The sequence below is a fragment of the Malaclemys terrapin genome, chromosome 10, assembly GCF_027887155.1.
Source record: "Malaclemys terrapin pileata isolate rMalTer1 chromosome 10, rMalTer1.hap1, whole genome shotgun sequence".
Taxonomy (NCBI): Eukaryota; Metazoa; Chordata; order Testudines; family Emydidae; genus Malaclemys; species Malaclemys terrapin.
The window spans coordinates 84,890,096-84,906,058 of NC_071514.1; the positions used below are offsets into that span (position 1 = coordinate 84,890,096).

The window sequence follows — 15,963 nt, forward strand, 5'->3', positions numbered from 1 at the left end:
AGCTGAACGTGGAAGCCCCGAAGCAGAACTGAAAGGGCCTATAAGTAACAGTGAAACTGACTTACAGTGTTTCCCTCTGCAGAAGGTGAGCAAGATGTATCATTAATAGAATAAATAATGGCAGGACGGGGGAACCTGGATTTTAGATATTCGTTCACTTCTAACAATCCAAGGTGTCAGAAGCTGGGAATGGGTGACAGGGGATGGATCATTTGATGATCACTTGTTCTGTTCATCCCCTCTGGGGTACCTGGCATTGGCCACAGTCGGAAGACAGGATACTGGGCTAGATGGACCTTTGGTCTGACCCAGTCTGGCTGTTCTTATGTCCTTAAGGTGGTTTTAGTAACATGGATAACAAAATGTGCTTGGTCCCAATACAGGAGTTTTTAGCTGACAATGTGCCTTAAAATACAAATCAGAAATTCATTATAATATTTATTCCGCCTCAAAGCTAGCTAAATACCAGTGAAGGAGGCTGCCCTTATGGAAAGGAAGCAGAGCACATACTGGGTGGGAAGCGTGCCCAGTGCATGGATTATAGATTAAAAGTAGACGAAGGCGGACGAAAGAGGGTTCATTTTCCGTTAGGACATGTTTTTAGTAACATTTGAAATATGAAAATTCACTCCTCATTATCCTGTTTCCTCTGTCTCACACTATGATCAGAGGCTGTTTGAGCGCCAGCTGGCATTTCAGGCTGTAGTCTGGCTTTCACGCGGCAGGCTTTAATGGGACACACAGCACGTTCCTCCGCGTTGTTAGATACACCTTGCATTATTGGAACAGAAAGAATGCTAATGTTCTCATTGCCTTTCCCCAGCGATGCTGTGCCCCTGGGAGCACATCACTCTCCCAGGCTGGCCAGTTTCACCTTCCCCTGCACCAGCCCAGCACTGCTTTTGGGTCTGGGCGCTGACACCTCAGAAGGCAGCTTGGATATTGGCCTGTTTTCACTGACAGGTAAACAAATCATGAAAACCTTTCTCTCCAGCTCACATTTGCACACTTCCAAGTGCCACCTCTAGCCTAGCCGGCCGTATCCCTTTCACGGTTAGCAGTTGCACATGGCTTTGGTTTAGATGCTAGTCACCTCTCCCAGGAAGAGATTTCCAGCAACAAGATTCGTGCTTAAAGGGAAATTTTGCCCACTGGACACGTCCCAGCGAGTGGGCGAGTCTCTGACCACTTCCCACCTGGGGTGCTGGGCTTGGGTTGTTAGCCACAAAAGGGAAAATAGAATGTTTGAAGTAAAATGTTCCCGGTGTTCTGGGTGTGGATTCATTTTAACATGAACCTCGTAGAATGTTTTGGACCTTTGTAGAATCTCATGGAATCTTCCAGACTTTCTGAGAACTACATTTTCCTCGAACCTCCTAGAACATTGTCAGCCAGGCCCTTATGGGTATGCCAGGGGTGGGGTGTTGCCAGTCAGTCAAGGAAATGGGCTACAAATGCAATAAAAAAAATAAAGTATTCAAAAGTTTAACAAATTGAGGGTGGTGGTATGACGAACTGGGACTGTTCTTGCTGGGGTGTGGGAATGCTGACAGGGGAGTGTGACTAGGATGGTCTGCATCGGAGGATGGGAGTCTGCCCAAGGGAACATACCTGAGCTTGTAACATGAGAACCCAGAGGGGTTGGAGGTCAGGTGACTCCGGGGCCCGGGAAACTGAACAAAGGCTGTGGGAGGGGTCGCTGAAAGCAGAGTGCTGGAAGCAGGCTGGAAGGAGGCTGGAGAGATGGCTGGGAAGGAGAGATGGCTCTGACCCCCCAAAGGGGGGTGGGCTGGCATGCCCTGGGACCCCAAGCTGGACCTAACTGAGGGGGGCCCTGTGGTCTGTGCCTGCAAGACCTGTCTTGGACTGTATTCCTGTCATCCAAATAAACCTTCTGCTTTACTGGCTGGCTGGGAGTCATGGTGAATCGCAGGAAGCCGGGGGTGCAGGGCCCTGAGTCCCCCAATACTCCGTGACAGGTGGGAACGAAGATGCTCCTCGCCTGGGGCGCCATTTGGTCTAGGGCCAGCCCTGAGCATCACAGATTGAATGTGAGAATTTCAGACCTAATCCGTTTCCTCCATCTCCCTGGGGCCTCTGCTCCCTGGCACCAGCCCTCAACAACCGGTCCTGCTCTTGTGGGGTGGTGACAGATGCATTTGACTGGAAACCCATCTCCCTTTGGCTTTAACAACCAGAGCAAGGCTGTGACCGTTTGCATTTCCAACTCCGGGATCTCGTGTCAGCAGGACGCAGAGCTGGCACAAGCAACAGGATTTTTAGGGGCAATGGGGGTGGCTCTGACTCGGCAACTGACGAGCCAGCCCAGCCTCGGCAGCACTGGGGTAGGAGCGGGAGGCAGTTGCCCGGCCCCATCTTAAGGCAGCTTGGGGGCCTGCAACTCATAAGGGACGGACTCTCTTAACATAGGGCTCCCTCCACACCCAGGCGCTACTCCCAGCTGTGAGCGTGGAGGGCAAGGCTGGGGCGCTGACACTCTGTTGCGAGGGCACAGCGATGGAGCTATAGAAAAGCACACGGCAGGCTCTGTCCCCCTCCATCTCCAGCTGGGGGACGACGTGAAGGGCCGGTTCATGCACTGTGACGGGATCGGACAATCCTCTGTGATGCACTACGGGGGTGATGCTCAGAGGGGCCCAGCCCCTCAGCTGAAATCAGCAGGAGCGACGCATGCTCAGCACCTTGGGAAGTTAGGCTCTGTCTGTGCACATCCTGCCAGCCGAACTGGCACAACCATGGCTGAGGTCTGCTAAATCCCCCCCACCCCCCAGCAGCCTTTTCTAACTCACATGTACAGTTCCTAGCAATGTCAATGGAGATGGGCACATGGACGTCTGCCTCCTGCCCCCACTGGGCAGAGCCGAAATCCAGCTAGTTCCCAGCATATTAGAGAACAAGGAAAAAGCTTAAGCAGCAGAAACTGGTGGCAGAGCCTTGTTTATTCAGCTCCCAGCCTCAGCTGGCCAGTTTTAAACAGGCTCCTCCCTCTTTAGCTGCAGAATGCAGATTTCCATCCTAGCCCTGGCATGCTGTTGTCCTTAAAGGGCCAGGACAGCTGGAAGAGGGCACAGGCCTGGGTGTATGGGGCATTTCACACGCTCAGCAAAGCAGGCACTTGGAGCAGGTGTGCTGCGTCGAATCCTCTTCCTGCTGTAGTTGGCACTTCTGCTGCCTCCGTCAGCCCACAGCTGTGCATGGCGGGAACGCTGAACGGCCCAGACGGCCAGGGGAACAAGGATACCACTCACAAGGGGGCTGTGTTCCTGGATGAGCACCTCACTCCATTGCCAGCTGCAGCAATGCCTCTGTTCTGCTGTCCACAGGCTTGATGCATACAGCTCCTGGCAGTGCTTCCAGGTCTGAATGGCCGCTGGCCTTAGATGGGGAATATCTGCCTCCTTCCTTCTTCGACACCTGGACCCCTCCATCCCATGCAAAGCTGCCCTTGGCCCCTTTTATTACAGTCAGCTACTTCAATCAGCATCCCTGGGTCACAGGCCAGAGCTAGAGACACGGTCAAGTTTTCATTGCTCAGTTGCACATCACTTGACACGTCCTGCTCTGCTCCAAACCCTGCATCCGGCAGCAGGGCAGGAGCTGTCTCAGCTCAAGCAGATCTCAGGGGCATTGCACGGAGGGCAGAAAGCAGGAATCCGGCGTGATTCCGTGCGATCTCCTCCTCTCCAGGTTCTCGGGAAGAGACTGAAATGTTCCAAGCAAAAGCAGCAGCAGCTGATGACTGGGACATCTCACCTTTCCCTGCTCCCCACACCTAGACATACAGGCACAACACTGGCGCCAGTCCTGTCCTGACCAACTCCCACTGATGGCAAGGAAAGACCTTTGGCAGAGGCTGCCTGTGTGATCAATGGGAGTATATGCGGGGTATAGCAGGTCTGCATGGGGGCGACTCCTATTTCTTTTGTCCTTTGCAGCCCCCAGTCACTTGAAAGCTCTCTCCAGCCCTGCTCTCTCCAAGTGCACCTCACTGGAGCAGCTGTGCCCTGCTCCGGCCCAATCAAAGCCACCTTTGTTTTGGATCCTCCACTCAGCTGGTTTCAGAAATATCCCAACATCCGCACTGTTACCTACAACAAACGACAAACCTCCCGGCTACTCTGTGTATGCAATGCAGGGCTTTGTAAAACCCACACAGGTTAGGCCATTCTTCGGGAATCTTCATTTCCAACCCTAAGCTGCCATGCACGGATGCTGGGAGCTGTTAGAGGGCTTCCTCCTCCCCAGAAGCAGCTGCATTTCAGTGATGATGCAATCGCTGACCACAGGCTGGGATCCTCCTGACCCAAGAGCTAGGGTTTGTTTGTAACCCATTCTAGCTTTATCCCCTAGACTGAAACTCACTTACAACCTCTCTCTCATTAAATACATTGGTTGTACATTTTCTCTCATCCAGCCCAGGGCTTTGACTGAGTTGATGCGCTTGTTAACTCCAGCCACAATACCAAGCTGCGGGTTCGGTCTCTTTAAAGGAGCAGCAAAGCGAATTACCTCAGAGTGTTCCAGGAGAGGCCGTTTTGGGGAAATTTGGGATGAGGGGTGTTGGGGTCATTCTGCAAACAGTAACTGGGTGGTGGTAGCTGGGCGGGGGGCACCTGCCTGGCTGTTGGCTACAAGCCGAGCAAGCACATGGTGAATTCTCACCAGTGCCATTGAGTGTGAGAAGAGAGACCGGGCTCTGCCCCCCACATGGCAGGATCCCACAGCCGTGGTACTCGCCTAGGACTAAGCAGAGAAGGACTCCGCCTCCTTACAGGCCTCCAGGGCCACGGATCCAGGTCAGCGTCTCCCCCGTCCTGCTTATCCGCCTTTCCCAGCCCAGCAGCAAAGGCAGGGCTGGCAAGCCAGGGGCAGGCTGGTGCCATAGGCTCAAGTGTTCAGTGCCCAGAACTGACCCACAGCAATCTGCTGCCCTCCTCCACCTCCCACAACGAGGGGGCTGGGGAATTAGAGCCTTGGGTTCCCATTTCATCCAGCGTACAGTCGTTCTGGAGCAAGGGCTGCTCTCTCCTGCCCCCAGGTGCCAAGCAGGGATGATAAACCGGGAGCGCTCTCCTTGTGACCTTGCCACAGAGTGCCCCCGGCTCTGCCCCCCGCTCCTGGCTGCAGCTGTTAAGGCCTGGTTCTGCCCGGGGCTGGATTGGCACATCCCTCCCCTGTCTTCCTATTGTTGCTGTTGGATACATCCCCTGGACCCAGAGGCAGGGCAGGCTGCCCTTGGAAGGGATTCCCAGCCCGAGAGACAGTTCTCTCCCCAGAGAAGATGATGGTTCCCTCAGCACGGAGGCCTGCACGGCCCAGAGTAACAATGATCTGGCTGGTTTTTGCAGCCCAGGCCTTTAAACAAAAGCTACACCTACCTCTGCCTCTGGGCGCTTCAACTAAGCAGGGCTCAGGCATCAAGGGGAGGAGAGCGAGCTAAAGCCCACAGGCCAGCGGACAGTGGCTGGGCCTCTCACTTCCTACACCCTGATGTGCTGTCCGCCAGGCTAGTGAGCGCTGCAGGGAGCCTAGAGACGCTGATCTGCTGCCCCCCCCTTTAAATAGGGGCTTTTCTGCACCCCCTCACCCCAAGCTGAAACCCCTCCACCCGTTCTCCCTCGAGTCAATTCTGCTGATGGCGTTAGCACATGCAGGGCTTTGCAAACAGCCTGATGGCTCAGTCCCGTGCCCCCCACTCCAGGTTGCACATCCGCTCTGGGTCACCCCAGGCATCCCCAGAGCAGCGCCCGAGGTCGGCCCACTCCCAGGAGCACCCCAGTTTTCTCACGGCGCAGGCAGGAGGCAGCACCTGAGCAGCAAGGCCGCCAGGCTTCGAAGAGACGGCTACGAAGCGCCTGGTCCAGCCAGGAGAGCAGTGGCTGCGTGTCGACGCCGACCCGTCCCAAGCTTTGCCAGGCGGCCACGCCGCAGCCTTTCCAAGCTCCCATTGCGCCGCGGGCGCTTGGCAAAGGAGCTCAGAGTCCCCCAGCTTTCAGGCACCTGGGAAGCACCTTGCTGGCGTCCACGGAGAGAGAACAGCGCCACCTCTTGGCTGAAAAATCCATCCAGCTCATCACAGCCAAGACTTGCAGCTTCCCGGGGGGCAGGAGCAGTGGGGCTGGAACTAGGGGCACCCCCCCCCCGGCTTCATGTTGTAACAAACACCAAATAGATGGTTTCCATCCGCAGCACCCCTGGACCGGAGCTGTGTGAAGCACGTCAGCAGGGAACAGATTCAGTTGCACATGGGCTGAGCAGGTGGCCTTGGGGGAGCCTCCCCCATTCACAGTTAGAGGGGGCTGCTGGAAGGGCTCCGGAAAGTGATGAACAAACATATGGGCTGGGTCAGACACAGGCAAAGCCTGGGCAGGTGTATCAGACTTCTACTAACACCCCTCAGTCCCGGCCTGCAACTCCCCTGCTGGCCCAGCCCTGGATCCCCGCAGCTCTGCCAGTGCCCCTCAGTCCTGGCCTGCAACTCCCCTGCTGGCCCAGCCCTGGATCCCCGCAGCTCTGCCAGTGCCCCTCAATCCTGGCCTGCAACTCCCCTGCTAGCCCAGCCCTGGATCCCCGCAGCTCTGCCAGTGCCCCTCAGTCCTGGCCTGCAACTCCCCTGCTAGCCCAGCCCTGGATCCCCGCAGCTCTGCCAGTGCCCCTCAGTCCTGGCCTGCAACTCCCCTGCTAGCCCAGCCCTGGATCCCCGCAGCTCTGCCAGTGCCCCTCAGTCCTGGCCTGCAACTCCCCTGCTAGCCCAGCCCTGGATCCCCGCAGCTCTGCCAGTGCCCCTCCGTCCCGGCCTGAAACTCCCCTGCTGGCCCAGCCCTGGATCCCCGCAGCTCTGCCAGTGCCCCTCAGTCCTGGCCTGCAACTCCCCTGCTAGCCCAGCCCTGGATCCCCGCAGCTCTGCCAGTGCCCCTCGATCCTGACCCGCAGCCCCCTGCTAGCCCAGCCCTGGATCCCCGCAGCTCTGCCAGTGCCCCTCAGTCCTGGCCTGCAACTCCCCTGCTAGCCCAGCCCTGGATCCCCGCAGCTCTGCCAGTGCCCCTCAGTCCCGGCCTGCAACTCCCCTGCTAGCCCAGCCCTGGATCCCCGCAGCTCCGCCAGTGCCCCTTGATCCTGACCCACAGCCCTGGGCTCTCCCCTCCCCCAGCTCTGCCAGTGCCCCTCCGTCCTGGCCTGCAACTCCCCTGCTAGCCCAGCCCTGGATCCCCGCAGCTCTGCCAGTGCCCCTCAGTCCCGACCCACAGCTCCACCAGTGCCCCTCCGTCCCGACCCACAGCCCCGGGCTCCCCCCCAGCTCCGCCAGTGCCCCTCAGTCCCGACCCACAGCCCCGGGCTCCCCCCCAGCTCCGCCAGTGCCCCTCAGTCCCGACCCACAGCCTCCTGCTATCCCAGCCCTAGGTTCCCCCCAGCTCTGTCCGTGCCCCTCAGTCCCGACCCACAGCCCCGGGCTCCCCCCGACCCCAGCTCCGCCAGTGCCCCTCAGTCCCGACCCACAGTCCCGGGCTCCCCCCTCCCCCAGCTCCGCCAGTGCCCCTCAGTCCCGACCCACAGCCCCGGGCTCCCCCCTCCCCCAGCTCCGCCAGTGCCCCTCAGTCCCGACCCACAGCCCCGGGCTCCCCCCTCCCCCAGCTCCGCCAGTGCCCCTCAGTCCCGACCCACAGCCCCGGGCTCCCCCCTCCCCCAGCTCCGCCAGTGCCCCTCAGTCCCGACCCACAGCCCCGGGCTCCCCCCTCCCCCAGCTCCGCCAGTGCCCCTCAGTCCCGACCCACAGCCTCCTGCTATCCCAGCCCTAGGTTCCCCCCAGCTCTGTCAGTGCCCCTTGATCCTGACCCACAGCCCCAGGCTCCCCCCCAGCTCTGCCAGTGCCCCTCAGTCCCGACCCACAGCCTCCTGCTATCCCAGCCCTAGGCTCCCCCCAGCTCTGCCAGTGCCCCTCAATCCTGACCCACAGCCCCCTGCTAGCCCAGCCCTGGGCCCCCACACAGCTCTGCCAGTGCCCCTCAATCCCGACCCACAGCCCCCTGCTAGCCCAGCCTCCACCCATAACTCTGTTGCTGACGCACCTTTTGCTGTTCCAGGATCCCCGTGCACAGCTCCCATCCATGACAGCAGCATCCACGGCCAGTCTGACCCTGGGCCTGGAGCCTGCCATCCTGGCCAATAGGGGAGTTGGCTGGTGGACCAGAGCCATGTCCATCAATGCTGCAGCCAGAGGGGTGATTGCAGCACACGGGGACACACTAACTCAATGACAGATGGCTTAGGGGAGCACCAGAGCAGCGAAGTCTCAGCAGGACAAGTTCAAGCCCACCTGGGACCCTGCGTATCCACTCGGGCGGCTAGGTTGTGCTGAACTCCACGCTGTCGCCCTTCCCCACCCTTTCAGCCTGCAGCCCAACTGGGGTTTGAACCAAGGCTCCCCTGGGAGAAATGCCTGTTTAGCACCAACCCGCTGCCCCGTCCTCAGCCCAGGGACTGTTCCCAGAGAGAAGGAAGCGGCCCGGACGGGGCAGTAGAATCGGTAAGAGGGACTCTGGCCACAAGTGACCATTTGCTGCGTTTCTTAGGAAAATACTTTATTGTGGAAGTCGGTATTACATGAGCTTTCTATACAGTACAAAAACAAATTAGGCTCAATATATTAAACCAAATAGATCCACTGGCAAACGGGAGTCCTCTCCATGTAGTCACGGGACCTAAGTGTCACTCACTGTATTACAGCAACATCAGCTAGTGCAGAGACAGCGGCAATGCGAGAGAAGCCTGGGTTATTGCACAGTATCTGCCCCCTTCCCTGGGGAAATGAAACATCCGCTGTACTACAGCCCACAGCGAGAACCTGCGAGGGACCCCAGCCCTGTGACTGGGGGGGAGGGAGGGCTGGGGCAGGACACCATACATCGCACACTTCACTTTGGATTGTAACCCCATTGCTTGCAAGGTCAGATGTTTGAGCTCAGGGTCTCCCACCCTGGACTTGCCCTTTACTCCCCAGATCAGAAGTCACCAGACTCCCCTGCCCTCTCAGATGGAACCGATATTAATACGGCTGCTTGCAGAGACTGCTGCTACACCGAGTTACTGCACATGAATTAGGCCAAAACATTGGCTCTTGCACCGGCATCAGTTTTACCACAGTCTGGGGAAGCATCTGCATCCAGCGCTGCTGAGGAACCAGCAGGGGGAGCTCACACATTGGGTTTTTGTCAGTCCCACCAATGCAGCGCGAACTCCCAGCTCCAGGTGGATTTAGAGCCCACAGGCCAACCCCCAGGCCCTGTCCACAGGCCGACCCCCAGCATGTTCTGAGCCCTCTGATACCCATTAGTGTCTCTAATTTGTGTCCCGCTGTAAGGCCCAGGGTCTGTCACCATCCCCAATAGAAAGAAGGCTCCTGCTCTGGGGCATTTATTTGCCAAAACAAGACCCTGCCCCCTGCAAGCCCGTTTGGCAGCATTGTCCCTGGAGGAGCCTCCTAAAGCAGGAATCGTTCAGCATTTGCCTAACCCTTCCCCAGACGGCAGTGAACAATAACACTCAACATTTCCTGGGGTCCTGCACGGGGGAGTCCTGGTGCAGAAGAGCAGCGGCTCTCCCCAGGGACTCGCCAGAATGTTAAGATCCGCATCTCCAGAAGGAAACAGATCATGGGCATCAGATCTCAGCGTCCAAAATAGATACCACCAGCTCAGGGTACGTCTACACTGCCATCGGAGGAGTCACTGCAACTCAGGCAGGATTATGGGAATTCACTTTGACCTTGCTAGTGTGGCCACGGCAGAATGGCTTCCGCACAGGCTGTACACGCCGGTCCAGACTGCTGGCTACGTACTCACGTTGCTAGCCCACCTCACTGCAGCTTCGCCGCTGCTTTTAGCCACGCTGGCTAGATTAGAGCCCGAGCTCCAATGACACCTCTGACGGCAGTGCAGACAAACACTAAGGGTGAGTTTTCAGCAGCACTCGGTGTGGGACTCTGCACTTGCTGCAGTCAGGGGATGTTTTACCAGCGACTCGGCTGGCAGGAGCGAGGCCAGTTCCAAGCCCTTTGGAAAGCCCTGCTCCAAACAGCCTGAAGCCTAAGCAAGTCATCTCCAGAATTCACCATTGCTACAGGGCCAGTGTGAGCACTAGACAACGCCCCTGTCACCTCACTGGCACGGAGAGCACAGATTCACCGATGGGTCACCAATCTGTGACTAGTACAAAGAGCACAAGACCTCGTGTGACACCCGCTCCCCAGCCTACATTCAGGGCGCTGCTCTTCCCCAAGTGGCCGGAGTGTCGGCAGAGACCCAGCTCCCCCACAAGGCTGCCTACGAGGAGAGGCTCCATCTCATGCAGTTCCATTCAGACACACCAGCACTTCGGGTCACCAGGAGGCGGACAGGGGTCTCAGACCCAAACGAGCTGGTCGCCGCAGTGAGAGCTTTCCCGGGAAGACCCAAACATCTCCCCTTGTTACGACTTTGTGGAACACCAGGCTGGGGACAGACCCACCCTGGGCCCCTCGAGGAAGGTGGGCACGGCTTTCCTACCTGGTCCCACGAAGAAGAGGGATCCGCGGAGCAGGTCTGCGCTGCCAGAGCCATGGGCTCCCTGACAAGCATGGATGGGGGCTGAAAGGCAAGCCAGCCCCATCCCACCTCTCCTGGGGGAGCCGCAGTGATGGCATGATCCTGGGCACACAGGGACAGGGCACTGCTCTGAGGCTGGAGAACGCATTGCAGCCACAGGGCTCACAGCTCAGATGGCCAACGACTCACTGGCTGCACCTCTGTCTGGGATGGCCTGCTCAGAGCCACTGCAGCGCCAAGTCCAAGACATTAGCAGCTGGCCAATCCCAGAGGCTCCCCATGGCCTCGTTCATGCTTTTCAAGATGATTTTAGGGACTAGTGGGAAGAGGGGTTGGAACAGAGAGGTCCAGTGGCTCCCTCTGCAGAGAGGGAGCCAGGAAACAAGACTGGCCTGGGGGTTGCTAATGGACTACGACGAGGGGAAATAAGCTCCGGCCAGAGTCCCCACATTCCTGGCAGCTCAAGCTCACTGTGCGGTGAAATTGAGCTCCTCACTGCAGCGAACCAGCCTGGGCTCCCGTCCCTACAGGGCCTTGGGCTTGGCGTTCAGGCGGATGATCTCCCTGTAGTCCCGGACGAACTCCCGCAGCCGGTCCATGTAGGGATTGACGTTCTCCTCCATCCACTCCTCCACCGTGTCGGGGAAGTAGATGCTCTCCAGCTGGGAGCGGAAGTTCTGGATGAAGTTCTCCCAGTCCTCGTGGACCCTGGCGGCAGAAGGCAGCAGCGCGTCAGAGCCTGGAGCCTGCGGCGTTTGCAGGGGTGCAGGCTGATTAACAACCATTACCACGGGGCTCGTCGCCATGGGACTCTGAGTCAGTCAGAGGGGCACCATCGACCAGACAAACCCCACAACATCACACCTGCTATCACCAGCCAAGCGCCTGTCATGGAAAGATCTCCCCATGGACCTAGGCTCTGCTCTGCACAGCGCTCTGGGTACAGGTGAAAGGCTCCGTTCTGTGAGCTCCTCCCAACACCCCCCAAGCCATGGGGACAGAGTCCTTTCAACATAGCGGGGGGGGGGGGGGGGGGGCAACTGCATCGCCATGGCGACTGGCGGGGGCTCCGGGGCAGGCCCAGACCCCAACACTCTTTTGGAAGTTGATGGTGCCCCATAAGGCCCGCAAGACCCCTGGGTGGAAGGCCCTCCTCTTCCTCCCTGCTTTACAGAGGGGCAGCCGAGCCCGGGGGGGGAGGGGGGGGGCAGGGGTTGGTCCAAAGTCACTTGGGAAGCTTAGGGCAGAGCCAGGCCTAGGACCCCGGTCTCAGCTCCCGGCCCAGCCCTCCTCCCATCATTTTAGAACGAACTGCCTGGCACGTAACCGGCCCCCCGCCCCACCGGCCCCAGGAAGGCAGGACGGGGCTTTGTGGGAGTGTCACCTGCCGACACGTCATTGCCACGTCAAGAGACCCAGGGACCTCTAGCGGTTAGGAAGAGGCCACTGGCTCCTAGCCACAGGAGAGCAGCAGGCCAATGCTGTGAGCACTGCACTGGGACCCCTGGGCCCTGACAACACTCAGCGGCCAGGATTCAGCTCAAGTTAGGGCTGTCGCTTTGGATGGGTCCTCCCCAAAGGGGCTGAGGGAAGCTGCCCCTTCCCCCCGCAGACAGAGAGAAGGGTTGGGGTGGGGGATCAAGGTTCAGGCTTGTGAGAGACCAACCCTAGCTCTCAGCAACACAGGCAACTTGGTTTGGGCACTGCCTTCCCAGGGCACATGGCGCTCCCTCCCTGCATGCCCTCCCCAGGGCTGGCCCATACTGCTCCTCTCGGCTCCATGCCCCGCAGAGGTTCACACAGGGCTGAGTTCAGATTCCTGCTCGGTGGGGAACTCGCGGGCGGAGGCCTCGCTCGTGGCACAAGGCCTTCCACCTCGGAGAAGAGCCCCGGGAAGGCGAGCGCTCGCTTCCGTTCCCCTTCCCAGGAGCCCATCACAAGAGACTCCGCCAGGCCCACCCAGCGGTACAACTCCCGCGTACCCCACCCCCAAGAGCAGACCAAGGGAGCCCCACGTACTTCAACACCTTGGTGCCGAAGTTCTCCAGGTTGCGCGGGTTAGCGAACTGGTGCTTCCTGTGGTACGGGCTGAACCAGCCCTTGATGGCGCTGACATGAGAGAGACAGACAAATGGACCCCACCCCAGAAACACCAAGTTAGTTGTTTTGTAACTACGCCTCTCCCCCTAGCAGGTCTCACCAGCGACAGCTAACCCCGGTGGGGGAAGCCCCATAACAAAATCGCCAGAGAACTGGACTACGGACAGGCCTGACAGCAACATCTCTACTTGAGAGTTGTCCAACACTTTCCACTTGCTTATAACTTTGCCAAACACTAGCTTCTTTGGGCCAAAGTTTTCCATGCCAGGCGTCTGCCTTAGGCTGAGTTTTTATGTTAAAATTTTAGTGAAAAGGGTTCAGCTGTTTGTAGTACATGATTAGGGGAAAATACGTTAAGCAGGGTTAAAAAAATAATCTGACCACCTTTTTCCTTGAGAAGCTCCAGCACCCCCATGCTTTGGGGCAGGGATTTGAAATGTGGCAGGGGTGTTGCCCTGGTGTCAGGGCAGTGCCTTTTGCCATTCCTGTGAAAAACTACCCAAGTTTGGCCAAATTATAAGCCTATGAAAAAATAAAATCATCCCAGTTTGCACATGCTCGGTAGAGACTTGTTAGAGTTTGGCAGCTACATTCTCCAAAGCTTCCATCTGTACTGAGCATGCTCCATCCCCACACAGCTCCTAGTGCAACTGGACTGTACATGCACTATCCCCACAGCGCACCCGAGCACACCCTGTCCTGAGGCTGCAAGGGCTTAGCAGGACTTTCCCTGAAATTGCTTCCCACGGCGGCTGGGGGAGGCCGTGGTGCTGGACACAGAAACTGAGAGCAAGCAGCATGTCTCCCCCATGCGCCCAGGAAGAATAAGCCTGACTCGAATGCAGAAGGGGCTAGAGCTGGAGGGGCCGGGGTATGTGTGCATGCAGTGGAAAGGGGAGATTGGGACAAGGACCCTGAAGGGTGGAGGCCGGGCAGGAAGAGAGACTGAAATCAGCCAAGGAGCCTGGGAGGAGTCACTGATTCTGCACACCGCTGGCCGAAAGCTAGACGTAGCAGAGCCCAGACAGGAGCTCCAGTAACCCCCTGCCCCCAGACAACCCAACCCTTTGGGTTGGCTCCCAGCACCCAGACTCCAGCACTCCTCGACATGAGCCAGGAGACTAGGGTAGGGTACAGAGCCCAGCTTCCAGCCCCCACAGCACCCAGTTACCTTTCTTCCTCCAGGACTTTCGCAATGCTCTCTTTTAACTGGCCATTGATTTGCTCGACCATGCGATAGATTTCAGAGCCTGGAAATGCACCATTTCCTTCACTAGGAGAAACACACAGCAGGAGCAGACGTGAGCCATGGGATAGTTACTGTTACAACTAAGGAAGCAGATCTCCAAATCCCCATTTGCTCTCAGAGCTGACACACGGGACTTTCCATTTCATCCAGTCGCTGGTTAATGCAACCAACCTTTTTGGAACCAGAGGACACCCAGCTTCCTACTCCAAAGTGCTGGGCAGCCGCTATTCCATCCCCACCAAGTCTTTTTGGCTTGGGCCAATGGCTACAGAAAGTTGGCATTTAATTAATAAGGACGTAGGCAAGTTTCCAAGCAAGACAGGAAAGACGAGAGACCCCCCCAAAGGCCACCCATGACTTCCCCTAAGCTGTGTGTCACACAGCAGGTCCTGTTCTATGCCAGGGACTGGGTCATTATGTGGATAACAGGCTCAAATGGATGGGGAGAGACTAGATCCCACTCAGAGGACATGGACTGATAGACAAGAGGGATACCGGTTACACAGTTCTTACTGCAGATGTTTTAGGGATGTAAAACAAAGGAGCTTGCCATATTATGGAGATATTTCCTTTCTGGGTGCTGTCTGAGTTCCTCAGCTGGCCCCCCCAATCACCAGAGTGTCTGAGCACCTCAGTATCGGACGTATTTACCCACACAGCACCCCGTGAGGCAGGCAGGGCTGTTGTCCCCATGGCATAAATGGGAATGGCAGCACAGAGAGGCTAAGTGACTTGCCCAAGGTCACACAGGCGTCTATGGCAGAGCAGAGTCTCCCAAATCCCAGGCTACCTGTCTAACGACTGCAAGAGAGTTCCTCCGCCCCCCGGTGTTTTACCCGCTCGAGCAGGGGTTCTCAAACTGGGGGTCAGGACCCCTCAGGGAGTCACAAGGTTATTTCACGGGGGGGTCGCGAGCTGTCAGCCTCCACCCCAAACCCTGCTTTGCCTCCAGCATTTATAATGGGGTTAAATATATAAACATGTGTTTTTAATGTATAAGGGGGGGGTCGCACTTAGAGGCTTGCTGTGTGAAAGGGGGTCACCAGTACAACCGTTTGAGAACCCCTGCGCTAGAGAATCACAAGTGGCGTGGCTGGACTGATCCAGCCCCGGATGAGAAGCCTTTTGCCGTCAGCTGGAGTTGTGGTCACACCAGTGAAGGAAGGATCCTCAGAGCCGGACGACTCCGTGGACTCAGAGTTTGGGTGTTAGGACGCAGCTGCTGGAACATCAGCACCAGGGCAGGACTTTCCATTATCTTGCCGTTAAGGAGCCTTTAGAGAGAATCTACACACAGGTGCTTGGATCCACCTCTGAGGCTTTCCCAGACGACGCTTAGAGAAGTTATGAAGCACATTTTGCCAGAGCTTTGAAGGGTTACAGAGGCTGCTAGAAACGAACTGAACCACTAGCCCATTAGCCAGCAGCCACCACAAGACAAGGCGAGTAGCACCCCAGTGCAAGAAGGTGCTAACCGAGGGGTGCCTGGAGACCAGGTTCAAAGTGACGCCGGGACGCCTGCCCGCTGGACCGAGGCACCAAGCCTGTCACAGGAGGGGGCGGGGGAGATACATGGAGGCTCTTGGGGCGTAGGCATGAGATGCCTTCACGCCAAGCACCTGCTGCCGACGAGTCCAGTGGGCACGGAACCTGCGCGCTTCGGAGGAAGAGTCGTCACTATGGAAGCAGTGGCTAAAACAGAGGATTGGTGGGTTAGACAGAGAAGAAAGGCCTCGTGGTTAGGGCACTAGCTTGCAATGCAGGAGACCCAGACTCCCCGTGACATACCTGGAGCAGATCACTCAGTCTCTCTGTGCTGCCTGGCCCCATCCGTACAAGGGGGATACAGCCCTGCCCTGCCTCAGGGGACGAGGTGCTCCACTACGAGGGGGATCAGACAAATGCCACAGACACACACATGAGGTGCAGCAGGCTCCTGGGATGTGCTGGTACCACCCCACAAACAAGAGCGAACGGAAGGACTAGGACACAGCAGGCCGGCTGGGCTCCGTG

The 15,963-nt window shown here is 57.8% G+C and overlaps 1 protein-coding gene across 4 annotated transcripts in view; it reads right to left on the reverse strand.

Moving 5' to 3' along the window:
• Nucleotides 1–8,580: 8,580 nt before the first annotated feature.
• Nucleotides 8,581–15,963, reverse strand: part of LOC128844543 (hexosaminidase D-like) — a 31,250-nt gene continuing 23,867 nt past the window's right edge. For all 4 annotated transcript variants that reach the window (XM_054042353.1, XM_054042354.1, XM_054042355.1 and 1 more), the window contains 3 exons: nucleotides 13,873–13,974; nucleotides 12,621–12,710; nucleotides 8,581–11,309 (listed from right to left, as the gene is read on the reverse strand). In XM_054042353.1, coding sequence (XP_053898328.1) covers nucleotides 11,126–11,309; nucleotides 12,621–12,710; nucleotides 13,873–13,974 — 376 coding nt within the window. In that variant the 3' untranslated portion in view covers nucleotides 8,581–11,125. The remainder of the gene's footprint in view (nucleotides 11,310–12,620; nucleotides 12,711–13,872; nucleotides 13,975–15,963) is intronic.